The following is a 24,233-nucleotide window of genomic DNA, read 5'->3' as shown; positions in this document are numbered from 1 at the left end:
TATTAAGAAAATCATTTTATGCAGTAGTAAAAGTACCATCTCTATATTTATAGAACACAATCTCTATTTTAGAATCATTATTTAAAAATTTTAGGAAACTTTTTTTTAATAACATGTAAATGATGTTATTCATATAAAAGAAAATATGATCTTATAGAAAAGAACGTGTAACAAATGGGAACGAGTAATTTAAACAATAAAAGTAATTATTTAAACTATTTCTAATCAAAAAATAAGATGAGATCATAAAATTTAGATAATTTAATTTAATTGGAACTTTCAAATATAAAAAATAGATAAGATACAAGAACATGTTGTATGCCGAGATAGTACTTAGAAGACATTAAAAAGTCTCAGCGGTACATCACGTGACAAAATCATTTAACAAGTAATGGAGAATTCAAGTATACTGTTTCATTTTCTTACCCAATCTCTATTAAAAATATCGTTTAACGAGTAATCATTTAAAAGATGGAATGGGACGGTACATAGAATAAGACGGAATTGGACGGTACGGATGAGAAGGGAGGATACGTATTTTCCGTTCTAAAGTAGATACGTCTAGATTATATACGCACAATAATCTAAACTGAAATATGATATTTGAATTTAATATTTTATATAAAAAGTATTTTGCCCGTGCTACTACCTAGTTATTATTTAAAATAAAAACATGAGTCATCTGACACTACAAGTTTCGTTCACATCAATTACAAATTACAATGTATTCTTATGAAAATAAAACGGAAACGATGATTATGAACAAGTGTATTCTTACGTCTCTCAGCGTAATGCATACGTGTTATTTACATCCTAATTGTTACTCGAAATTATTGATTACAGTTCATTCACTACTGGAAAATCGTGTTATTTTTCCTACTGTCTCATTCTCATTCATCCCTACTTTCTTTTTCTCAATTTCGCTGATCCCACCGAACAATTTAACAAGGTTTTATAAAAAAATTAAAATTAAACATAGATAGAGTAATAAGATACATGGACTTAACACTATCACCTTACCGAGAATAATATTACAATCTTAATCCCAATTTTATATTGTTGTGTGTATCAATTAAAACACTATACAACGCAATCACCATAAGACCCTTCATCAAGAAACATCCTAGCGATCCTCCCGTTGGCACCACACGGCCAAAACCCGCCTGGCCGATGTTCATCTCCGGTGCCGTACATAACCCTGAGGATCTCTTGCGGTGTCCGGTCATAAGAGAGAGAGTAAGCATTGGCTGAGAGGATGTTGCTAGTGGTGCGATTCTCCGCACCTAGCCACAGCGGCACGCACAAGCCTTCGTCCTTGATCCCGCACATACCAAGTTCGTTACGGAGGATAGATATCACGTTGGTCAGCTCAGCCACCGTGACTCCGCCGTATTCCTCCACCGTCTCGTACTGTCTCTCATAGAGGAGCTTCCTTAACACTCCGTCTTGACCCGATTCTACCCCCAATAGTCCCGCCACAAGCTGTATATATAAATAATAACGATTACTAGCTATTATTGCTATAGCGTAATTATTATATATGAATTTAATTTATAGACTTTTTGCTATGTACTAGCAAATTTATTCAACTCACTTGTAATCAAAGTGTAACCGATAACGTCGTGCATATAATACATGTATAATTTAGTATATACATGTGCTTGAAAAAAACATGTATATATACAAACATGTAGATTATAATACTTAAACATAGTTGATTACCCGTTTGATATTGAAGTATACAAGGTAAGGGATGGTTCCGACGTAACCGGTAAGGCCAACATAAGGGATATAGTATGAAGCTAAGAGATAGTTGAGTGTGTTGGCATAAGGATCAAACCGCGGGTTAGATCTCCGTCCAACCGCTCTGTCCATAAACTCTGCAAAATTCTCTCTCGTCAGATTCAGCAACGGACGTGGAATTCCTCCCGTCATATCCGCAATCGCCCTTCATAAATACCAACAAACTTATTTTAAATTTTAATGATCTCATGATGCATAACAATCAAGGAAGTTCGAATTTGATCGTGATTTACCTAAGATGGCCGATTTCTTGATAACCAAACTCCTCGATGATTCGATTAGTTATAGGATCAAGATTTGCTTTCTTTACCCCTACCGGGGGTGGTCCTCCTTGAGCAAGCGTCGCATTGAACACATCGAGTCCTTTTCCTGTAGAGCCTCTTAAGAAGAACTCGGCCTCTGTGAACTCCAAATTCATTGCGAAATGGACTTGATCAACATCGCTTGCTGATATATTCCCCGAGCAGCTAAGATAGCTGGAGTTAACCAGACCTGCGTCTATTGCAATAAGCAAGAATAGAACTAGAGAGGGATTTAACATATTTTTTCCTTTTCTTGAAATTTATTTAATAATTATGTTGGTTAGAAACTTAAATTGAATTGTTTAGGACCCCGACGTGAACACTAAGTTCATTTTTGTTAATACGTGAGTACTAAGTTAATAGCTTATTTTGGTATCAATGGCATATTAATGGAAAGTTTTTCGAAATCGCTAACTACCATATATAACATTTGTCATTGCGTGAGATAATTAGCATGATTTGCCTGAATGGAAATATATGTTATTATCACACGTTAATACATAGATCCACTTGTTACATTATAGTTATGTACCCTCAACCGATCCAAGTAGGTGAATGGAAGATATGGTTAAAAAAGAAAAAGACGTGGTAACTTAATATGGTGGTTTGTGACTTAATGAAGATATGAATACCTAAAATTAAAATGTTGAGATAGTTAAAAAAAAAAAAAAAAAAGTAGAGATCGTTGCATGGTCAAGGAAATTACAAGTTTACAACCGTTGGTCAAGAAAGTAAAATGAAGAGCGTGGTCATTTGTAAGTTGTAACAACCGATTTACGAATCTAACTAGCTCAAATTAGAAATTATATATAGTTTTTATCACCTATTATTCTTCTAATCTTCTTTCTTGATTGTCGTATTTTCGAACAAAGCGTTCACAAAGATCACTGCGTGTCTGATGGTCGTGGGCCTTACTTTAGAACCGAGTTAAGTTTAGCCAATGAAGGCCCAATATATGAAAATACAGGAATCAAATAAGTATATTTGACAGTTTGGTTAAGAAAGCGCATCTGGTGTAGTGGTATCATAGTACCCTCCCACGGTACTGACCAGGGTTCGATTCCCTGGATGCGCATATATTTTTCTTTTTCTTCACATTGACACATTCACTAATAAATTTTGGTATGAATTATTCTATTTTGACGTGGCAGCTCATTTTATGGAAATGTCCAACTGGTCTAGTCTCTGTCTTGGCCAAACCTTTAGTACAAGAATGAAACAAGACGTAACCATTACAACTCCACCCACTCCTCTCTTTCAGTTTAGTACATATGTATCATAGTATTAGAAACAAAATATTCTCCAAATGTAAAATTTAACTAAAGTTAGCATATCTTTTTTGTTCAGCAAAACACAATGAATTTAGGTTGAACCGAATGGGGGAAACGAATCTTAATTTACCAATTAAATTGTTTTCAAAAATCCATTTTTAACATTTAGGGCTGGCTCTGGCTGGCTGGCAAATGTAGGTCGGTCACATCACAAGAACAAGAACTATATCACTATGGGATATGGTCTTCTTTCACATAGATCGCTTTTTTTTTACGAGTGGAAGAAGGAATAGAAAAGATTGGTCACTCGTTTACTTAATCGTCTGTCTCTAATTACTAAGTCTCCACAAAATATTTCGACGAAAAGTGGGAAAGAAGTATAGATCGTTGCATGGTCAAGGAAATTACAACCGTTGGTCAAGAAAGTAAAATGAAGAGCGTGGTCATTCGTAAGTTGTAACAACCGATTTACGAATCTAACTAGCTCAAATTAAAAATTAGATATATAGTTTTTATCACTTATTATTCTTCTAATCTTCTTTCTTGGTTGTATTTTCGAACAAAGCGTTCACAAAGGTCACTGCGTGTCCGATGGTCGTGGGCCTTATTTTAGAACGGAGTTAAGTTTAGCCAATGAAGGCCCAATGTATGAAAACAAAGAGGTGAAATACCTATATATGAAAGCTTGTTCAAGAAAGCGCATCTGGTGTAGTGGTATCATAGTACCCTCCCACGGTACTGACCAGGGTTCGATTCCCTGGATGAGCAAATATTTTTTTTTTCTTCACATTGAAAATCACTAATAAATTTTGGTATGAATTATTATATTTTGACGTGGCAACTCATTTTATGGAAATGTCCAACTGGTCTAGTCTTTTGTCTTAGCCAAACCTTTAGTACAAAAATGAAACAAGACGTAACCATTAAGACTCCACCCACTCTTCTCTTTCAGTTTAGTACATACATATCATGGTCTTAGAAACAAAATATTCTCCAAATGTAAAATTTAACTAAAGTTAGCATATTTTATTTGTTCAGCAAAACACAATGAATTTAGCTTGAACCGAATGGGGGAAACAAATCTTAACTTACCAATTAAATTGGTTTCAAAAATCCATTTTTAACATTTAGGGGCTGGCTGGCTAGCAAATTTACTAATTAACAGAAACCTGGAAATGTAGGTCGGTCACATCACAAGAACAAGAATCATGTCACTATGGGATATGATCTTCTTTCACATAGATCGCTTTTTTTACGAGTGGAAGAAGGAATAGAAAAGATTGGTCACTCGTTTACTTAATCGTCTGTACGTCTCTAACTAAGTCTCCACAAAAACATCGACAAAACGCATCAATTATTTTATTTATTTGGCATATTTGCCTTCACTTAAATCTTTCGACGAAAAGTGGGAAATAAGAAATATGAAACCTTTCTCTCTGTTTATGAGTTTTCTTGTGGCCATCGTTTTGGCAACAAGCTACAGTATTGATGCCTTTACCAGAAACGATTTTCCAGAGGATTTCCTATTTGGAGCAGCCACTTCTGCTTATCAGGTTCCACTCTGCTTCTATGTTCTTCATAAGTATTAAATGTGTTTTGTCTATCTATCATAAGATAGAGCATTTTTTTTTTGTGTATTTTTTATGTTGGGGAATTTAATTATGGAAATATTGGGAAGGAGCTGTTGATGAAGATGGAAGAACTCCTAGCGTCTAGGATACTTTCACCCACTCTCGTAAGCTTTTTTTTTTCTTTTAATTTCTTCCTTTTTAATATGTACGTATGATTACCTTCTTTGTTTGTTTGTTTTTGATTTTTGTCAACAAACATCACATTTTAGATAGTAGAGATAATGGAGACATAGCATGTGATGGTTATCACAAATATAAGGTCTGTCTTTCTTCTTTGCCGTTTACGTTTTAAAGAAGTTCTTGTAAAATCTTTGGCTCTGTATTTCTCAAATTCGATGAGTTATTGTGATTTTTTGCAGGACGATGTTAAGCTCATGGCAGATATGGGCTTAGAAGCATTCAGATTCTCTATCTCCTGGTCAAGACTTATACCTAGTTAATGCCTCTTCCTTGTTTCTTGGTTTGCAAGTAACTAACGAGATTGTTTCTGACCTCTTTAACCTTTTTTTTTTGTTGCTGCGTACTTTTCCAGATGGGAGAGGACCCATTAACCCAAAAGGTCTATTGTTTTACAAGAACTTCATCAAAGAACTAAGAAATCATGGTGAGCTTTTTTTGTCTACATACTTTATTTTCCTTCTGTCTTCATACTTGATCCCAACTAAAACCAATTCACTATATCTTCTAATAGAATATTTTTTGGCAAAACTACTTAACAGGAATTGAACCACATGTTACACTTTATCACTATGATCTTCCTCAGTCTCTTGAAGATGAGTACGGAGGATGGATCAACCGCAAAATCATGTAAAGTTTCACAGAAGATTTCTGATCTAACAAAGTCACTTTTGTTAAATTAAAAAAATTTGTTGTTTATTTGTAATATTGCAGAGAAGACTTCACTGCTTTTGCAGATGTTTGCTTCAGAGAGTTTGGGGAGGATGTGAAGCTATGGACTACAATCAACGAAGCTACAATATTCGCCATTTGTTCTTATGGCGAAGGAATCTCACCGCCTGGACGTTGTTCTCCTAACAAATACATCAATTGCTCTACTGGAAATTCTTCTACAGAACCATATATTGCAGGCCATAACATGTTGCTAGCTCATGCCTCCGCTTCAAAGTTGTATAAACTAAAGTACAAGGTATACATAGATATCTCTTCTTCGCTCTTAAAGCCTTAAACCCTAATTCTTCCGTATGAACATAGTTCATCATATGATGGTGCAGAGTAAGGAGAGAGGATCCGTAGGCTTTAGTATATTTGCATTCGGGTTATCTCCTGATACAAACTCCAAGGACGATGAAATCGTAACTCAAAGAGCTAAAGCTTTCCTCTTTGGTTGGTGTTAATTATATAAGCTTTCTTTGTTTTAGTAACTTGAGGACAAAATCTGACAGACTAGATTGATATATAATTCAGGATGTTGAAGCCTTTGGTATTTGGGGGCTATCCGGATGAAATGAAGAGAACCTTGGGGTCGAGGTTACCGGTTTTCTCAGAGGAAGAGTCGGAGCAAGTGAAAGGATCATCTGACTTTATTGGAATTATTCACTACATAACATACTACGTCACAAACCAACCGGCTCCTTCTATCTTTCCCAGCATGAACGAAGGCTTCTTTAAAGACATGGGCGTATATTTGATCCGTAAGCTTGGGTTTCTTTCATCATCAAAATCAGTAGATAAAGCTTCTCAACTCTTTTTAACTGTGATTACTCTTCTTTCTTTGGACAGCCATTGGGAACTTTTCATTTTCCGAGGTATATATATATATATATATATATATATATATAGTTATGCCAAAAACTCTTGTTTGATCTTCATGAAACTGGAGATTTTTTCCTTACTCAACTGCTTTTCTTGAAGTGGGAGGCTATTCCATGGGGTCTTCAAGGTGTTCTTGAGGATCTAAAGCAGAGCTATAACAATCCTCCGATCTACATTCTTGAAAATGGTAACACTTCATTCTGTTTTGTCTTCTTGCTCTGTTCTGTCTGTTTGAATGCACACCTTTTTGTTCTTAATTAAGATTCTTCTAATCACACCAGGTAAACCGATGAAACACGATTCAATGCTACAAGACACACCAAGAGTTGAATACATTCAAGCTTACATCGGTGTTGTGCTCAACGCCGTCAAGTATGATTCTCCTTCTTCATCTTTTAGTCCTTATATTAGCATTGAAGTGGTCAAATATCACAATATAATGTTAGTTTTAGTTGAAATATGACAAATCAACCTTTTTAACTGATCAGAAATGGATCGGACACGAGAGGTTACTTTGTATGGTCGATGGTTGACGTATATGAGTTAATGGCTGGATATAGAACCAGCTTCGGAATGTACTATGTGAATTTTAGTGATCCTGGTCGCAAGAGGTCTCCAAAGGTTTCTGCTTCTTGGTACACTGGTTTTCTCAATGGTACAATTGATGTTGCTTCTCAAGATAATATGATTCAGTTGCAGAGAAACCTCTCAGGCTTTTCTTCACTGTAATTAATGTAACTATTCTATGAGAAACAGTTCAGTGAGTTGGCAAATGGATTTTTTATAAGATCTGGATATGAAATGATAAGTAAAACAGAATATTCTGCGACTTGTAACGTATAAAGCTCATTTGGTGTAAAAATCAACTTAACTCTAGCATTTTTGTTCCCAAAAAATAAAGATAAATAAATCACTAGTACAATTAAAATCTATATATTCGGTCACACCAAGTAGAATTTGATTCTCTTGTTTTTTTGGGTGGAACTTAGAATGGTCCACTGTCTCGTGACTCTCGTCTTAACCAATTCTAACGCAAAGATGTACCATGGTCCATGAGGTCATACTCCACTCACTCTTCTTCTTTCAATATGGTACATACAATACAACTATCTTGGAAAAAAAAAACAAAATAATTCAAAATAATTTCCAAGTGTAAAATTTAGCTAAATTGGCATTTTGCTTCGTAAATTACAATTTATATTACCCATTTTAGCATGACCCAACCAAAAAAGAAGATATTTTGCTATATCTGTAGATAGGGTCACTCAATGGTCCAAGAAAAGGACTGAACCCCTTCAATTAAACTGAAGACAGACAGACTAAAAAGAAGAAAATAAAAATGAAACCTTTCTCTCTGTTTTTTAGTTTTCTTGTGGCCATAGTTTTGGCAACAAGCTACAGTATTGAAGCCTTCACCAGAAACGATTTTCCCGAGGATTTTCTCTTCGGAGCAGCCACTTCTGCTTATCAGGTTCCGACTCTGCAGCTACATCAATGGCAATTTGTCTTGTCTTTTTTCCTTTTTCATTGTTTTGTCTACAAATTGAGTTTTTTTATTTTATTTTTTATGTTGGGGAATTTGTGGAAATAGTGGGAAGGAGCTGCTGATGAAGAGGGAAGAACTCCTAGCGTCTGGGATACAACCTCCCACTGTTGTAATTGTTTAGATTAGTTTTTAAATTCTGAGTCCATTATTTGGCGTTTATATATATGAGCATAGGATCCCCTAATTGCAGATAATGGAAGTATTGGAGGAGATATAGCATGTGATGGGTATCACAAATACAAGGTTTCTCTTTTATATTCTTTGTTGTTTACTTGTCAAAGAAGTTATCAGCTCTGTTTTTCCAAATTCGACGTTTTTGTGACTTTTGCAGGAGGATGTTAAGCTGATGGCAGATATGGGCTTACAAGCATTCAGATTCTCTATCTCCTGGTCAAGACTTAACCTAGTTAATGCCTCTTCCTTGTTTCTTTGTTTGCAAGTAACTAACGAGATTGTTTCCGACCTCTTAAAACCCTTTTTTTTTTTGCTGCGTACTTTATCAGATGGAAGAAGACCCATTAACCCAAAAGGTCTATTGTTTTACAAGAACTTCATCAAAGAACTACGAAATCATGGTGAGGCTTTTTTACTTGATCCCCAACTAAAGCCAATTCAGTATAGCTTCTAGCTAAGATAATTTTTGACGAAACTATTAACAGGAATCGAGCCACACGTTACACTTTACCACTATGATCTTCCTCAGTCTCTTGAAGATGAGTACGGAGGATGGATCAACCGCAAAATCATGTAGAGTATCAAAGAAGACTCTGATCTAACAAAGTCACTTTTTAAATTTTAAAAAATATTGTTTATTTGTTATCTTGCAGAGAAGACTTCACTGCTTTTGCAGATGTTTGCTTCAGAGAATTTGGGGAGGATGTGAAGCTATGGACTACAATCAACGAAGCTACAATATTCGCCATTGCTTATTATGGCCAAGGAAGAAGGTTTGGACATTGTACTCCTCCTACCAATTGCTCTACCGGAAATTCTTGTATGGAGACATATATTGCAGGCCATAACATTTTGCTAGCTCATGCCTCCGCTTCCAATTTGTATACACTAAAGTACAAGGTATACATATTTTATTTTTCGCTCTTAAAATCCTCAACCCTTGTAAACATAGTTCATATGATGGTGCAGAGTAAGCAAAGAGCATCCATAGGCCTTAGTATGTTTGCATTGGGGTTATCTCCTTATACAAACTCCAAGGACAATGAAACCGCAACTCAAAGAGCTAAAGCTTTCCTCTTTGGCTAGTGTGAATTATATAAGCTTTCTTTTGTTTCAATAACTTGAGGACAAAATCTAAAAGACTAGATTGATATATAATTCAGGATGTTGAAGCCTTTGGTATTTGGGGACTATCCGGATGAAATGAAGAGAACCTTGGGGTCGAGGTTACCTGTTTTGTCAGAGGAAGAGTCGGAGCAAGTGAAAGGATCAGCTGACTTTATTGGAATTGTTCACTACATAACAGTCTACGTCACAAACCAACCCTCACCTTATATCTTTCCTAGCAGCACTAACGAAGCCTTCTTTGCAGACATTGGCGCATATATTATCTGTAAGCATAGTTTTATTTTCATCATCAGTCAATCGAACAATTCTTGGAAACTATTTTAGCTGATAAAACTACTTCTTTGGACAGCCACTGGGACTTCTTCACTATTTGATGCCACTCCATGGGGTCTTGAAGGTGTTCTTGAGTATTTAAAGAAGAGCTATAACAATCCTCCAATCTACATTCTTGAAAATGGTAACACTTCATTCTATTTTGTCTTCTTGCTCTGTTTTTGTCTTCTCGTGAAATCACACCTTTTTGTTCTTATAAACAGGTAGACTCATGAAACACGATTCTATGCTACAAGACACACCAAGAGTTGAATACATTCAAGCTTACATTGGTGCTGTGCTCAACGCCATCAAGTACTGTTATCCTTCTTTATCTTTTAGTTCATCATATTAGCATTGATTGTTTTAGTGGTCTGATGTCCCACTTTAATAATGGTTTACTTGTGACACACTGTTTCTGAAAATATCTTCTGACTGATCAGGAATGGATCAGACACGAGAGGTTACTTCGTATGGTCGATGTTGGATTTGTATGAGATAGAGGATGGATACAAGCTGAGCTTTGGAATGTACTATGTGAATTTCAGCGATCCTGGTCTCAAGAGGTCTCCAAAGCTCTCTGCTTCTTGGTACACTGGTTTTCTCAATGGTACAATTGATGTTGCTTCTCAAGATATTACTACTCAGTTGCAAAGCAACTTCTCTGGTTATTCGTCTCTGTAATGTTATGATTTGGTTTAATTTTATCCATTATAAGGAAAAAAACCCAGTGAATTTTCAAATGGTGTATCTTGTGAATCTGGATTTTATAATTAGTTAAACAAATAAAACACTTGAACACAGTCACCAAGAACAAAGCTCTATTGCTCCAAAATTTAACGTTACCCACCCAAAATGAATATTTTGCGCCTATAATATTAAAAGCGCATCTGGTGTAGTGGTATCATAGTACCCTCCCACGGTACTGACCAGGGTTCGATTCCCTGGATGCGCATTCTGCAAGTTTTGTTTTACAATTTTTGTTGTTTTTGGATAAATAATATACAATTCTTTTATATGAATGTTTGAATTCTAGCAATATACTTAGGGTCTACATTTAAAGGCTAATTCTCTAGCACTTTTGTTTGAGTTTAGTTATATGGAATTTTATCCTTTCGGTTTGGATACTAAAATGCAAATATGTCACTAGGAAACCTCCTACTGTATTTTATTTTTTCATCATAGTTTTAGGTAACGTACGTACTCAAATCTTCCCAGTTTGTTGGGGGAAGACACAATTGGATGAGGCTTGAATAAGTTTTGGTTAGCGATCAAAAGGTTTTTACAAATTATAAGACACCATTGATTATTATTATACAAACAAACTATACATTACACCATCGTAGCACCAAATCTCACTACTGAAGTAGCAGAGAGATTACATAAAAGGGACAAAAGAGAATAAAAGTTTTCTAGAAAACAGAAGGCGGTTTCAGGCAGTTGTGATACTCCAGCTGAGTCATTTCCCCGCCGTTCACCGGATCAAACTGGCATCTGTAGAAGCTGTTTGAAAACAACAAAGAACCCAAGTCCGGTCAAATCAAATATGCAATACACACAGACCAAATAATAAGGAATTCAAGATTCCTCTAAACTCAATTGCATTTACAAGCATTTTTTGCTCACCTCCCATCCATGCCAAGAATAACAACTGTGTTCTTCTGATGACCAAAGGCGGCTATGTACTGAGTCCCTTCAACCAACCGGAACTGAGCCACCGACCACTCCGAGCTGAAATACTTTGGCAACACTCCTAATCGAGCAAAAGAGTCATGGTTACTCAACCAATGTGCTGCCAACAGCTAAGTAATGAAAGCAACAGACTTTGGGTTTGCAGTATTTACCTTTGAATAATGAAAGAGACGAAGATGGGGATGAATTAGAGCGAGTAAGTTCAGATGCAACACGTGATGTCTCTTTCACTTGAGCTCCAGAATTGACTTTGAGACCGAAAACATGGACGGTTCCTTTGTCACTTGAGACAGCTAACCACTCCGCATTTGAAGAGAAGGCCAAACTATAGATCTCCGCTCTATCTGCACCTCTTCTAACCTGTACAGTCACATCATCATGTTCGCATTATTGTTCCATGGACTCCACAATCATATGGCATTGTTATAAGGATCACAAACAGAATTGAGATTTCCAAAAAATAAGAATCACAAAATCTCTCATAGCTTATACATGATGAGTGATTCCAACATCCTGAATCCTGATAAAGATGATAAGACAAATGCATAAAGAATTTTTTTTCTAAGGCTCCAATGAAAGGATATAAGATTCTGTGAAGCATAAGGAACAAGATCAGCCGCAACATAAAACACCACATGTTTTGTAATAACTATTGCTTGCTGAAGGGTTTATCAAGAACCTAGTAATGTTTTGATACTATAAACAGGTTCATCTCACTAAGAGAAAGATGCCTCCTTTTCAACATGTTTCACCCTCAGCAATCTATCAAGAGTAGTGTACCATCTAAAGTTGGGACTTGAGGTTATAAACGAAAGAAATCCACAGAGAAGAAACAGCTAAACCGACTGTAGAAAAGCTTAAAACTATCGGCCTCTGTCATAATAAACACAAATCCAACAATAGCAAGTAAACCAACTCGAAGCAGTCACCCTAGTGCATATAAATGAACTTCTCTGCATCTTTCAGCTAATAATAGAAACTATGAAATGAGATCATCAAAATCCAGTCCTACCCAACTTTGCATACTTCATAATCAGAATCAGAAACCACCAGTCAGTGACTAAACCAGCAACAGATTTGGCAAGATTCTTACACATGCCACAGAAGCAAACCAAATAAAGAAAGGATTTTTGATGAATGAAAAGGGTACCTCTTGCCGCAAGGTGCCATCAACGGTATTGAACACCCGAACCAGAGTACCCTTGGAGCTAGCTGTGGCCAACAAATGTCCATCCTGAGTGAGAGCGAAGCAAGCTATTCTGGAATCGTGAGCCATGATGAACTTGGTGCGTTTAGAAGCATAATGCTCGATCCGAACTTGACCTTTCTGCAAACCTGGACAGACCAAAACCATAGAACCAATACCCTGAGAGACAGCACACAAGCCCTTAGGATTTGCAATGGTCTCAATCTGATGCATCAGCTTAAGGTCAGAGAAGTTGTAAACAAAAATCTTCTGCTCCAGAACGACAATAATACGATCCCTCCTGAGCCGGACGGATCGAACATCGGACCTGAAAGAGAGTTCTCCGATACATCGTCCCTGGTGATCGTCCCAAATCATGACCTTGTTAGGAGGATACTGAGGATCAGGTCCACCACCTACGAGTGCTAAGATATTGCATCTGAAAAGCATCTCGACGACGGCAACACCACCGCCACGATCGAAATCACGGCGGAAAATCTCGCGAAAGGGATCGCAGTTAAGGATCCGGAAGCCACGATCGGTGCCAACAGCGAAGCAAGCATGGTCCTGGTTAAAGGAGAGGTGAAGCACGGACGGAGGAGGAGTCACCGGTAAATTGGGCGTAGGGGGAGAGATAGGAGGAAGAGTAACGCCGTGGTTGGGATTGGGAATCGGATCAGAGTTAAGATTAGGGTCGTCGTCGGAGGAGGAGTTGAGGGTCATGGAGGAGAAGGAATCGAGAGACTCGGTGTCGTCTCCACGATCGCGGTGAGAGGGAAGAGTAGAATCGGAAGATGTGGAATCGGGGTTAGGGTTGGGATTGGGCCAGGAGGAGGAGACGGTGGCCATGGAAGACGGAATTAGAAAGGAATCGTAAGAGGAAGAAGAAACGTGAAGAAGGAAGAAGAAGAAGACTTGTTGGTGCTTTGCTTGTTGCCGTCGTATCTTTCTTTCCTTGAGGCGGCCACTCCGACTTCTTTATTTAACCAACAAACAAAAATTGGATTAAATCCAAAATCCAAATTTTTACGGGAAAATTTTCTAACTGAATCTTTTACAGTTCATTAATTTTATTTTTGAATAACACCAAATTATTAGATTCTTTTTTGTTTAACGACCCAAAAAAAAAAAATTCGACTCATGAATTGGCCATTTTCTATAAATTATACTATTCACATTCCAAAATGTTATGTTATATTTAAATTTGGAAAAATTACAAATAAAATAAAAACTGTATCATAGATTATGATGCTCTCTCAAATTTGTTATCAGGATAATTACTTGTTACACATAATTCTCCCAATCGTATGCCAATATTTTCAACAAGTTCAAAAATTAGAATAATGCAACAATTTTTATGATTCTTCTGTTAAAGACAAATAAAAAAGACAGCATTATATTGTTTGAAAATTTCAAACAGAGGGTGACTGAAAAAAAAAAGAAGAATAAAATAAAAACACAAGCAGGGGGACCGGACGTGATCATTAGTTAAAAAGTCTACAAATCTCTTCACCGACGACTTAGCTCAGAGACGTTGACCGTTAAGCTAAAATCTGTAAGGGCTCGTCGGTGGATATAGTCCCCCCGGTTGTGTCTGCGGCGGACATGATAAGCCAGGAAATATAGATGTATACATTGTCGGTGGACTTTCCGGTATGTAACTCATCTGATATCCATGAGGCTGATACAATCCGGGGAAGAAAGCCGGCGGAAGAATCTCCGGCTGAGCCTGTGGTGGATAAAACGGTGGCTGAGACTGAGACTGACAAGGAACGTGATCGTAGCTAAACGATCCCACGCTTGGAAGCAACTGACTCAATACGGGTCTGTTCAAAACAGGCTGGTGTGTCGCTGCAGGACGCACCGGCTCGGGAGCTAGGTATCGTGAGCAGCCACCACCGCTAGTAATCGCCACCTGATCGGTGAACGAATAAGTGAAACTAATATCGCCTTTGGATTTTCCGATTTGATATGTGACGTATCTTTCACCGGTCTTATCGTTTCCAAGATGATCCAAAAGCTCTTTCACAGGAACGTGAACCTCGCCGATGTCTTTCTCTCCGCTTCCACGTTGCTCTCGCTTGATCTTGAAAGTGATCACAAGGCGGTTAGCCTCAGCTAAGGTTTGGTCAATGGGGAATTTCATGAAATCATTGCTCCATTTGGGGGTTGTTCCACTGTTTCTTGCCACTTGTGTCCGCTGCTCACGGTGGTCGGAGCATTTGGGATCGCCAGATAACTTCACGGCCACGAAAACATCCATCTTCGAGACTTTCTTAAGCCCTTTTGCTGACATCACCTTTATCTGTAGAGATTTCGTCTCCATTTCAAAATTATTACTACTAAAGATAAAAATGCAAAAGCTTTTGTTTCTCTCTACACATATAGAAATTGCAGAGAAGACTTAAGAGAAAGTCAATGACAACAACTATCTACAGAGGACCTTTTCATGATTCCATCCACTGTTCTGTTTTTAATGTCTATTTGACATTATGGTTTTAATATACCTGTAAGAGTAAATTAATATTACCATGAAAGAAGGAGTCTGTGCTTGATGAACAGCCAAAGGCATATTACAACTCAGTCAGCGGAAAATAGACAAGAAAAGATAGTAAATCCATTGCAAAATTCAAACTGAAAACGATCAAACAAAGTTTGACACATCAACATACAGAAATCTTCAAGAACCCTTTTTTGCTTATTCTTCTTCTTCTCGGCTGCAAACTTTGGAGATAGGAGGAGAATACTCAGATTAGTGATGAGTAGGAGTCCCATCCCCGGTATCTTCGCCTTTCCTTGAAGCTGCTCTTAGTTTACGTTGTTCCTCTTTGTATATCCTGTTTCTTCGTTGGAACTACAACAAATACACAAATAAGCCATCTTCCCTTATCAGTCCATCTACCATAAGCCTTATACTAACCAAAGAACCAAGAATCTATACCAGCAACCCTATACATTCAGTTTCATTGGCTTCTCTAACACGTCCATGATGTCAATACAGAGAGAACATCTGCGTCAAAGTAGGACAAATGGTTCCATTTGAAGGATCAAACAGGAACAAGAGCTGAAGAGTAAGCCTCAACTTCCAAACTTAACAGCTAAATTCCAAACTTAACAGCTAAATAGTTCATGGGGTAAGATAAGGGCATGAAACTAAATTTCAAACAAGGGAAGCAGCGGTGTTAATCTCTACGAGCAACCTAGTAGTGAAAGCATCCACATTTATACTTGAGAGAGAAATGCAATTCATGAAACCACAAGACTTTTTTTTTTTTTAGTTGCAAGCAAAAGAAAGCTTATATATTTATACATCTAATAAGGCAAACGAAACAACTAGTTTTAGAGGGATTGTTCCAACTGGTGATCCAGAAACAATCATCAGATTGATTGATCTAGGGTTTCGTAAAGACTGATCAAAAGCGTGAAATTGAAGACTACTGAAACACAGAGAACGGATTGAAAGAACCCTAAAAAAAAAAGGGAAAGAGGCGAAAGATAGATAGATAGATACCTCTTTGGAATGGTGAAGACACTCGAGGTAGTCTTCACGAAGAAGAGTACAATCTTTGGGCTCTCTGCAATGAGACATACATTCACTGAAGTCCATCCAGAAATCGTAACATCTCCCTTTGTTCCCCGTTATCCCCCACCCCGACGCCATTTTTGCCTTCTTCTTCTCTGCTATTCCCAAACTAAACTTGGTTGGGACGAGAGATCTCAAGACTTCTTCTTCTTCTTCGCCTGATTGATTGATTTTCTTCGAAGGATCCGAATCATTCGGGTGTTTATCCAATTACAACCCGATTTGATCCTATAATGGGCCTTTAAATTATGGGCTTTAACATAAGCACTTGATGGCCCCAACTAAATTTCATCTGAGAACCGTTTTTTTTTCCCTTAATACCAAAAACCAATTAGGCTTTAGTTGTTGCAACAAAAAACAATTTTTCCTAAAATAATAAGCAACTAGGTAACAACCGGAATAAATCGAAGAAATTTATTATCTGGAACAAATATCTGTTTGTGAATATGTAATTAAAGTTTTTTATTTATTTAAAAACTGCTCACTCATAAAATTTTTGAATGTGTAAGAGGTTTTATAGTAGAGAAAATATTGATAAAATGTTACTATTTATTGCAACATGTCTTTTGTATGGTTTAAAAATCAAATTCATATCTTCTTATGTTTTATTTTGTAATCATAACAATTTTGCATATTTCTTATCTAACCATAATAACATATACTAAATTACTCGGTAGTTTAATTATTTAATTTTATTATATGTTAGTAACAAACAGATTCTATACTAAATTTTCTGAAGATAATCTAATTTATTGATTTAAGTTTTTTGATTAAGCTATTAAATCTTTTGAGTTAGTTAGTTTGTTAATATTTTCTATAAATGACCGATTGTTACCAAAAAAACATTATGAAAAAATTGATGAAATTCCAAAATCAGTGTATTCGTATAAGAATATATTTCACCTATGAAATATGTGAACGTGGTAAAAAAAATATTTACAAAATGTTACAATTTATGGCAATATATAATTTGTGTGTTTTAAAAATCAAATTTCTATTTATTGTTTATCGATTAACTATAACAATTTTGTATAATCTAATAGTCACTCATTTTAAATATATTATGATTTTTTTAGGTACTAAGCTTATTTATAATGATAAGGGTTATTGTCTCATTCCTTTTTAATAGCACATAGATGAATTTACAATTAGAACGTATATTCCTATTCGGTTATCAATATTTCTATTTTTTAATGAAATTGATACTAAATGTTGAGAATAATTAGTTTACATACTTAGATATATAAATAATCACACATAATGATATCCCCTAATTTGTTGACATTTTTTATATTTATTTATGAATATATATAAATCTAGATTTATTGGGAATTAAGTTTCTTTTAATAATTGGAGATAATTCATGGGTAATATACTTATTTCTATAATCAATTATAATAACTATTGAAAGATTGTTATTTAATTTATTATGGTAATAATACTAAGATAAAAATAACATTTTGTTTTTATATGATTATGTTAATAAGTTATATGTTTAATAAGTTATATGTTCTTTATTTCTATTAACTTTATATTAATTGATATGTTTTTATAGCCATTTTAGAATCTTTACTTATATTGATTTTAAGAAATCAATATAACTTTGACTTGTATATTTGTAAGTAAATTTTAGTAAAATTTTGCCTTAAAATAGTATGTAATTATTTAATTAGTTCTAATATGTGATATTTAACTTTTTGTGAGAAATGATGACATCTATAATTATTATTCAGTTAATTGTTTTTAAAAAAAATATAATGGCATGCTAATGTAATTAAGTAGAAAATTTCAGGGTATTTTGCGAAAATGTGCACAGAGCTATCTGGCGGCGATACATCAACTTTTTCAAAAATTTGTTTTTCTATTAATATATAGGAGATTTTTTGTCAAAACTCCAATAACACTTGGATATAATTCTTTACAAAACTAAGGTTAGTTTTATAAATGAATTTTCTTTTAATAGTAGGGATCAACAAAACTTCTATAATGTAATACTCGGTAAATAAATAAATTTCTACAATATATATATATATTTTTTGTTAGAGTTCATTTCTTATCTTTTTACTATATCAAAAACTTTTAATATTCCTTTCAAAACATAATAATTGTTAGTTGCCTTGTAACTTATTCTAGAAAAATATTAGTTAATAGATATTAGTTCATTTCTTATATTTTTATTATATCAAAAACTTTTAGTATTCCCATCAAAACATAATAATTGTTATTTTTCTTGTAACTTATTCTAGAAAAATATTAGTTAATATTTTATTGATAAATTAAAGAGAAATACCCTAAAATAACAGTAAAACAAATTTTATGGACAATTATAGCATATATTCCATAAAGTTCCAAAAATGACAATATTTAGCAATTAAAATATTTAAAATTAATTTTTAGAATTTTTTTTTTAGGTTTGAGTTCTCAATTTCATATTTAGGGTATAGTTTTGAGGGGTATGATTTAGTATTTTGAATTTAGGGTTTTATTTTGAAAGATGAATTTTGAAATATAGCGCTATTTTTGGAATTTTTGAAATGATGTGCTAAATTTGAAAACAAAAACTTATTTTAATGCTATTTTTGAGAATCTCCCTAAATTAAAACCTCTATAACTTTATAGATTTTCATGGTCTCAACATTATACATTTAAAAAGAGTTTACTGTAGTTTTAAAGTATTTTAGCAAATTTTCAAAGAAAAACCAAAATTCATATTCTTGGATTTCTCACTCAAAAAAAAAACCACCAACCACAAATTATTTTTATTGGTTTCTTATTTGTTTTTGCAAAAAAAAAATATAATCCATCAATGTAAAACTAAAAATCTAAAAGTAAATAAATTAGCATTCAAGCTTTCAAAGAAACTAAAATCTACACCAAAATCAAAATTAAAAAAAATATATATCCAAAAACTATAAAAAAATACAAACAACCATGGCCTAAGTTGTCAACTTATCATTAGTGTCAAAATTATGAAGGTAGAATTGTACGTTTTCCTTAACATTAAAGCAGAGGAATTGTTGTTACTTTGTTAGTAGACAGGCTTGTACATTTTTCCTAAATACTTGACTGGTTTTGATATAAACATACAATTATTAATATATATATCAGTATGAATTCCCGTAGTTACTTTTATCATTAATGTCTAAATATCAAGTAATTAGTACTTTTTCCTTAAACAGTACTAGTACTACTATTCTAGTAGTAGTAAAACAGTCAACTGATATGCCATTTCGAAGTCACTAACTATACTCCTAATTACCTTGATTCATATCTCATCATATCAGTTCATGTAATTACGTTTGTCGTTAATGTGTCGCGGTCGGTAATGGGTAGAAGAATTGTACTTTTTCCTTAACTTCATCAAGCAGAAATTATTAATAGTAGAGAATTGTACACTTCCTTAACACTATATTGGTTTTGACTTTGATATAAATAAAAGTTATTATTCGAGTATGATATGAATACCACCATGTAATTACGTGTATATCATTAGTGTCTCAATATCAAAGGTGATTAGTATAATTATATCTTAATTGTATTCTTTCCTAGACAATAGAATAGACAGTCAACTTTACAAACCATATGAAATTGATTTTTTTTTGTTGTTGGTCAAACAAAATGAAATTGATTAACTAACCTTATAATACGTGTGTGGACTGGCCCCAATTGATAAAAATACGATAATACCCTTATAATGTCTATATATGTTTGCACCCTTCACAACTCTCTTCTCTCACACTCCCTTCGTCGCCGATCTCTAATAGCCTCCTCCTCTGTTCTTCGTCTGAATACTAATTGCATAAACTTGTGATTTTTTTTTTTAATTCAAATTTATTTGCGATTTAAAATGAAATCTTGTTTCTTGATTTCTTTTTTCCCCCAACAAATTAAAATCAAAGCATGTTTTCGGATTTTGCACGGTTATGTGAAGAGAGTTATTTTGGTTCTCTGTTGCGGGTATATATATTCAAGATACTCGACGGTTATTCATCTTCTTCATCATCTTCATCATTATCACGCAAAACTCTAAGCTTCTGCGATTTCACACTTCTCCTCCTCTCATGGCGTTAGAGGTAATCCATACCTCTCTCTCTATATTTCGACTTCGATTTCTATTTTTCGTTCTTACGATGTCTAACGATTCCGTTTTATAATCGAGTGATGATCCTGTAATGGCTAGTTTAGGCAAACTATATCGCCATTTTCGCACCTTCCATAGATTTTGCTTCTTCGTTGTGAGTTACGAGTTGAAGATGTTGTTATTTCCAACTTCTATTGACATGACTTTCTTGATGATCTGTCTTTCTTGCTTATAAAGACTCACTGATGTTTATTTACCTCCATAGATCTCACCGTGGTCTCCTGTAATTTGCGATTTCATAATGTATAATCTATTTCTCTCTTCATGATCTTCGTGTCTTTACTCAGTATCATGTGTTTACGTTGATTATCTTCTTCGTTCTTTTGTAACTGTGAGTTACGAGTTGAAGATGTTGCTATTTCCAACTTCTATAGACATTGCTTGCTTGATGATCTGCCTTTCTTGCTTATAAAGACTCACTGATGTTTATTTATCTCCATAGACCTCACCGTGGTCTCCTGTATTTTGCGATTTCATGATGTATAATCTATTTCTCTCTTCATTATCTTCGTCCCTTGTCTTGCATGTGTTTCCATTGCCTAATCGCTTTACATTCCTTAAGTTTTTCTTTTCTTTTCTTTCTTTTGCAGTTTCGACCTGTGGGAGTTGCATTCGTTGCTCTTTATCAGTGAGGCATGTGAAGCCTTAGACATTAAGCCATGCACGGCCATGATCCTGCTACCCCGATACCAATGGAAATTAACTGCTTTGGTTGCTGACTACAATTCCTTGATGAGGCTCCAACCTTTACTTATGCAGTGTCCTGAAGTAATGACACCAAACGTTGTGAATGAAGAATGGCTATGTGACTGCTGCACGTTGCTCCTTCCTTGTTCCCTCTTTGACTGTGGACACCATGTTTGCTATCCTTGCATTTTGGGTAATAGTTTTTCTAATGGTTGTTTTGCTGTTTAGATTTGTTTTTGAAATAATATTTCTGGTTTGTCTTCTTCAGGTACGGCTTTCGAACAACTGAGAGCGAGCAATGTCATAATCTGTCCTGTTCCTGGTTGTAACTGTTTCATCAACTATTCGAGTTTACCTACTCCTATTAAGAATATGTACCTGAGTTCATTGCTTATAGACTTCGTGGATAACACTGTTGATAGGAGATCCCGTTTTGCATATTGTGAGTAAAATGATAACTGTTTTCATTTAGTTTAACACTTTTGCTTGTCTCATAAGCTTGTTTCAGCTTTTTCTTTTTGTTTTCTTGCAGGTGTTGATATGGCTAGGAGCCATAAGAAGGAAGTGATTTCATGCGTTGCTACAGTAGCTCTCTTTGGATTTTGCTTCTACAAAGTTCAGCATTGGGAAGAGGAGCATCCATGGAAGGCATGGCTTCTTCGCTATGGCCTTTCAAAACTATGGTGAATATGAGCGATCTGGTAGGTATCCAAAGCTCTGATTCATTTTCATTGTAATGTAATAATTCATAAGATTTTAATACAGTTTTGATTCTTATTTGGTAGGTATTCAAAGTCGCAACATCAAGATACTCAGTTGCAGAAACTTCTACGGATACTGTAATACTTTAGGAAATGGTTTTATTAATGATCACTGTTCTGTAATAACACTTTAGGAGTGATTAGTAATGTTACTGTTTGGATCCTCATTTGGTTTTAGCTTTCATCTCTATGAATATTGTAATACTTCAAGAGTTTGTTTGCAATTGGTGTTATTAGATTTGCATTTGAAATTAGTATCTTGTGAGATCAAAAAAGGTCGCAGTCTTATATAGCAAGTACTGGACACATAGAAGTTTGGAATGTTAGGTTGGAGTAGTAGTCGAAAATGGTTAAAAATACTCGGATTCCTTTAGGAAATGCTGGTGGTTTTAATGTAAACTTTAACAGATGAGATGTGTCCGTTGACTAAGATGTAGTCGAGTTGAGTATTGTGAGGAGCCTTCCCCGCATAATTATGTATGTTGATTGATCTATGTTTAGTACAGAGCGATAACAGGGCGAATCATCAATAAAATTAGATTGCACGAAGAAGTGTTCAATCTTTGGGTTCTCTGCAATGATACATCTTTCGCTGAAATCCATTCAGAAAATACTTCGACGTCGTTCAGAAGGTTTCGAGAACCATTCAAAAGATAAAATTAGGCATATGCCTAAAGAATCTATTTGACATTCCATCTCTACAAACAGAAAAGACATAGCTTACATATATTATGCATCAAAGACTATGTCTAAGCTACTCAACATAAATGATAACTACAGAGTCAGACATCTCAAACATCTAACATTGATTGGTTCTATCCAAACAAAAATAAAGAGCATCTCTGCGTCTGGAGGAAGAGTCATCTCAGAGTTCCTTGGACGACAAACTACATGTTGGCCACTTGGTATACTCAGGTGGCCAGTTCCTATTGTGAACTTCTTCTTCAACACATGATGATGATTTTCATGACCATCCTTTGTGGGATTCTGAGGCATCGGCGAACAAGAAGCAGTGATGTTCATCTTCATACCATCAGTAGCTGGTGCATATAGAGTACCATCGTTTGCCGCAAAGGAGAAGAAGAAGTCATGTTCAGGGCATTAGTAGCTGGTGCATTAAGAGTGCCATCATATGTAGGTGGCAAAGCAACGTTCGTCTCCCTCTCATTACTGGCTGGTGCTCTATGAACATCAGGAAGTTCTGAACAGAGAATGACGACTGTAAATCATGTGTTTTGAATGCACTTATTTTTTAAAAAATAGACAGAATTATAATTAAAATTTCGTCCTCTTTTTATTTATTCAAGAGGGGTACATAATATATTAGATACAAAGATGATATTATTTTCAAAAAAATAAACAGAAGTATAATTAGAATTTCTTATTCTTTCTATTAATTTAAGAGAAAAATATTTATTAGTCACACATATTATATTATTACTCAAAAAAACATAATTATAATTTAAATCTATTTGTAAATAGAAGTAAATCCAAATTTTTAGAAAATTACAATAAATTTTCCATGAATAGAATTCACCATAGTTTTTCTGCAACTATAACCATTAGAAAAAAACATTAGAATCAATATTATTTTTAAAAATTAAGGATTCGGATTAACAAAGATTAATACATGAATTTCATTATATCCAATTTTATAGATCCACAATTATGATCATCCATGAATCTACCTGAAACAAATAAAGATTATGACTTTATTTCAAATTACCAAAGTATAAAACAAAATATAGAGAGCAACAAAACATACATGTTTTAAAAGGTGGAGAAATTGTTTGATTTTGATTTCCAAACAACCACTACAAAAAGAGGAATGAAAAATTAGAATATGATGAATCATATAAAAGACCAAGATTATAATACAAAAATAAATTCGAGAATATGATAATAGTTTAGTGGTTTTTTCTTTTTCTTGTTTTTGATTTATGGGAATGGTTAGGATATCTAGTATTTATAATAGTAAACGACTTACGATTTTATGGTTCTGACTAAGACAGTGTATTCTTGACAGACTTTTTTACAGAAGACTATTTAGATTTTTTGCCATTTTTTAATGAATTTTGACTTTTAATTCATATATTTTCGTAATTAATTTGTTAATAATTTTAAAAATTATAAAAGGTAAAAAGATCCAGTATTAATTTTCATTAATGGCAAAAAAGTAATTCTAGGTCTAAGAGTAAATGTGGTGCGTTTATACATCTGAAATAAGGAAAAAGACTTTCTTG

General features: G+C 34.6%; 6 protein-coding genes, 1 long non-coding RNA gene, 3 other non-coding genes and 1 pseudogene across 13 annotated transcripts; 7 read left to right on the top strand and 4 right to left on the bottom strand.

Annotated features, from left to right (window-relative positions):
• Positions 1-938: 938 nt before the first annotated feature.
• On the bottom strand, positions 939-2,595 carry LOC104699612 (ferritin-like catalase Nec2). Its single transcript, XM_010414949.2, has 3 exons — positions 2,037-2,595; positions 1,723-1,948; positions 939-1,482 (listed from the first exon to the last, which is right to left on the bottom strand). The coding sequence occupies exons 1-3, from the start codon at positions 2,342-2,344 to the stop codon at positions 1,081-1,083; spliced, it is 936 nt and encodes a 311-aa protein (XP_010413251.1). The 5' UTR covers positions 2,345-2,595; the 3' UTR covers positions 939-1,080.
• Positions 2,596-3,109: 514 nt separating this feature from the next.
• On the top strand, positions 3,110-3,180 carry TRNAG-CCC (transfer RNA glycine (anticodon CCC)). The gene has a single exon. It is a non-coding gene; the product is annotated as a tRNA-Gly (tRNA).
• A 505-nt stretch (positions 3,181-3,685) lies between these two features.
• On the top strand, positions 3,686-4,201 carry LOC147940683 (uncharacterized). Its single transcript, XR_015561615.1, has 2 exons — positions 3,686-3,825; positions 3,942-4,201. It is a non-coding gene; the product is annotated as an uncharacterized LOC147940683 (long non-coding RNA).
• TRNAG-CCC (transfer RNA glycine (anticodon CCC)) lies at positions 4,074-4,144 on the top strand. The gene has a single exon. It is a non-coding gene; the product is annotated as a tRNA-Gly (tRNA).
• Positions 4,202-5,085: 884 nt separating the features above from the next.
• On the top strand, positions 5,086-7,609 carry LOC104699610 (beta-glucosidase 10). 2 transcript variants are annotated; one of them, XM_019227289.2, is made up of 12 exons: positions 5,086-5,111; positions 5,217-5,266; positions 5,367-5,442; positions 5,540-5,611; positions 5,727-5,814; positions 5,899-6,154; positions 6,240-6,355; positions 6,433-6,659; positions 6,748-6,773; positions 6,880-6,967; positions 7,062-7,152; positions 7,269-7,609. In XM_019227289.2, the coding sequence occupies exons 3-12, from the start codon at positions 5,382-5,384 to the stop codon at positions 7,507-7,509; spliced, it is 1,266 nt and encodes a 421-aa protein (XP_019082834.1). In that variant the 5' UTR covers positions 5,086-5,111; positions 5,217-5,266; positions 5,367-5,381; the 3' UTR covers positions 7,510-7,609. The 2 variants fall into 2 exon arrangements, with proteins under 2 accessions (XP_019082834.1, XP_087313945.1); XM_087457819.1 differs by lacking the exons at positions 5,086-5,111; positions 5,217-5,266; positions 5,367-5,442; positions 5,540-5,611; positions 5,727-5,814 and having other exon boundaries at positions 6,051-6,154; positions 6,240-6,351.
• Positions 7,610-8,095: 486 nt separating this feature from the next.
• Positions 8,096-10,683, top strand: LOC104699611 (beta-glucosidase 8-like; annotated as a pseudogene). Its single transcript, XR_015561614.1, has 12 exons — positions 8,096-8,251; positions 8,372-8,435; positions 8,517-8,569; positions 8,658-8,727; positions 8,824-8,901; positions 8,986-9,073; positions 9,154-9,400; positions 9,470-9,585; positions 9,664-9,893; positions 9,978-10,085; positions 10,165-10,255; positions 10,384-10,683. The product of XR_015561614.1 is annotated as a beta-glucosidase 8-like (transcript).
• A 141-nt stretch (positions 10,684-10,824) lies between these two features.
• On the top strand, positions 10,825-10,895 carry TRNAG-CCC (transfer RNA glycine (anticodon CCC)). Its single transcript has one exon. It is a non-coding gene; the product is annotated as a tRNA-Gly (tRNA).
• Positions 10,896-11,183: 288 nt separating this feature from the next.
• Positions 11,184-13,900, bottom strand: LOC104699609 (autophagy-related protein 18a). Its single transcript, XM_010414948.3, has 4 exons — positions 12,783-13,900; positions 11,785-11,992; positions 11,567-11,693; positions 11,184-11,443 (listed from the first exon to the last, which is right to left on the bottom strand). Exons 1-4 carry the CDS (start codon positions 13,665-13,667, stop codon positions 11,353-11,355), a joined length of 1,311 nt encoding a protein of 436 aa, XP_010413250.2. The 5' UTR covers positions 13,668-13,900; the 3' UTR covers positions 11,184-11,352.
• Positions 13,901-14,134: 234 nt separating this feature from the next.
• On the bottom strand, positions 14,135-15,144 carry LOC104699608 (protein SRC2 homolog). Its single transcript, XM_010414947.3, has one exon. The coding sequence runs from the start codon at positions 15,142-15,144 to the stop codon at positions 14,365-14,367; it is 780 nt and encodes a 259-aa protein (XP_010413249.1). The 3' UTR covers positions 14,135-14,364.
• A 178-nt stretch (positions 15,145-15,322) lies between these two features.
• Positions 15,323-16,609, bottom strand: LOC104699607 (NADH dehydrogenase [ubiquinone] iron-sulfur protein 5-B-like). Its single transcript, XM_010414945.2, has 2 exons — positions 16,330-16,609; positions 15,323-15,672 (listed from the first exon to the last, which is right to left on the bottom strand). The coding sequence occupies exons 1-2, from the start codon at positions 16,477-16,479 to the stop codon at positions 15,571-15,573; spliced, it is 252 nt and encodes an 83-aa protein (XP_010413247.1). The 5' UTR covers positions 16,480-16,609; the 3' UTR covers positions 15,323-15,570.
• Positions 16,610-20,136: 3,527 nt separating this feature from the next.
• On the top strand, positions 20,137-22,247 carry LOC104699606 (uncharacterized). Of its 2 annotated transcripts, XM_010414944.2 has the most exons (5): positions 20,137-20,474; positions 21,133-21,422; positions 21,498-21,671; positions 21,762-21,930; positions 22,015-22,247. In XM_010414944.2, the coding sequence occupies exons 2-4, from the start codon at positions 21,212-21,214 to the stop codon at positions 21,914-21,916; spliced, it is 540 nt and encodes a 179-aa protein (XP_010413246.1). In that variant the 5' UTR covers positions 20,137-20,474; positions 21,133-21,211; the 3' UTR covers positions 21,917-21,930; positions 22,015-22,247. The 2 variants fall into 2 exon arrangements, with proteins under 2 accessions (XP_010413246.1, XP_087313946.1); XM_087457820.1 differs by having other exon boundaries at positions 21,762-22,247.
• The last annotated feature ends 1,986 nt before the right edge of the window (positions 22,248-24,233 follow it).

The sequence above is a fragment of the Camelina sativa genome, chromosome 7 (genome assembly GCF_030686135.1).
Source record: "Camelina sativa cultivar CO46 ecotype springtype chromosome 7, ASM3068613v1".
Lineage (NCBI taxonomy): Eukaryota > Viridiplantae > Streptophyta > Magnoliopsida > Brassicales > Brassicaceae > Camelina > Camelina sativa.
The sequence above is the reverse complement of the archived record's forward strand: the minus strand, read 5'-3'. Positions and strand labels throughout refer to the sequence as shown.

Coding starts and splice junctions, on each gene's coding strand:
- LOC104699610 (XM_019227289.2), top strand. CDS start 5,382: ATGGCAGATATGGGCTTAGAAGCATTCAGATTCTCTATCTCCTGGTCA. Junction 6,356..6,432: donor AAAGCTTTCCTCTTTGGTTG/GTGTTAATTATA, acceptor TATATAATTCAG/GATGTTGAAGCCTTTGGTAT. Junction 6,774..6,879: donor GGAACTTTTCATTTTCCGAG/GTATATATATAT, acceptor CTTTTCTTGAAG/TGGGAGGCTATTCCATGGGG.
- LOC104699609 (XM_010414948.3), bottom strand. CDS start 13,667: ATGGCCACCGTCTCCTCCTCCTGGCCCAATCCCAACCCTAACCCCGAT. Junction 11,694..11,784: donor GTCTCTTTCATTATTCAAAG/GTAAATACTGCA, acceptor TTGCTCGATTAG/GAGTGTTGCCAAAGTATTTC. Junction 11,444..11,566: donor ATTCTTGGCATGGATGGGAG/GTGAGCAAAAAA, acceptor GTTTTCAAACAG/CTTCTACAGATGCCAGTTTG.
- LOC104699612 (XM_010414949.2), bottom strand. CDS start 2,344: ATGTTAAATCCCTCTCTAGTTCTATTCTTGCTTATTGCAATAGACGCA. Junction 1,949..2,036: donor CAAGAAATCGGCCATCTTAG/GTAAATCACGAT, acceptor GTATTTATGAAG/GGCGATTGCGGATATGACGG. Junction 1,483..1,722: donor TATACTTCAATATCAAACGG/GTAATCAACTAT, acceptor TTATATATACAG/CTTGTGGCGGGACTATTGGG.
- LOC104699607 (XM_010414945.2), bottom strand. CDS start 16,479: ATGGCGTCGGGGTGGGGGATAACGGGGAACAAAGGGAGATGTTACGAT. Junction 15,673..16,329: donor GTCTTCACCATTCCAAAGAG/GTATCTATCTAT, acceptor TATTTGTTGTAG/TTCCAACGAAGAAACAGGAT.
- LOC104699608 (XM_010414947.3), bottom strand. CDS start 15,144: ATGGAGACGAAATCTCTACAGATAAAGGTGATGTCAGCAAAAGGGCTT.
- LOC104699606 (XM_010414944.2), top strand. CDS start 21,212: ATGATCCTGCTACCCCGATACCAATGGAAATTAACTGCTTTGGTTGCT. Junction 21,423..21,497: donor TTGCTATCCTTGCATTTTGG/GTAATAGTTTTT, acceptor TGTCTTCTTCAG/GTACGGCTTTCGAACAACTG. Junction 21,672..21,761: donor GAGATCCCGTTTTGCATATT/GTGAGTAAAATG, acceptor GTTTTCTTGCAG/GTGTTGATATGGCTAGGAGC.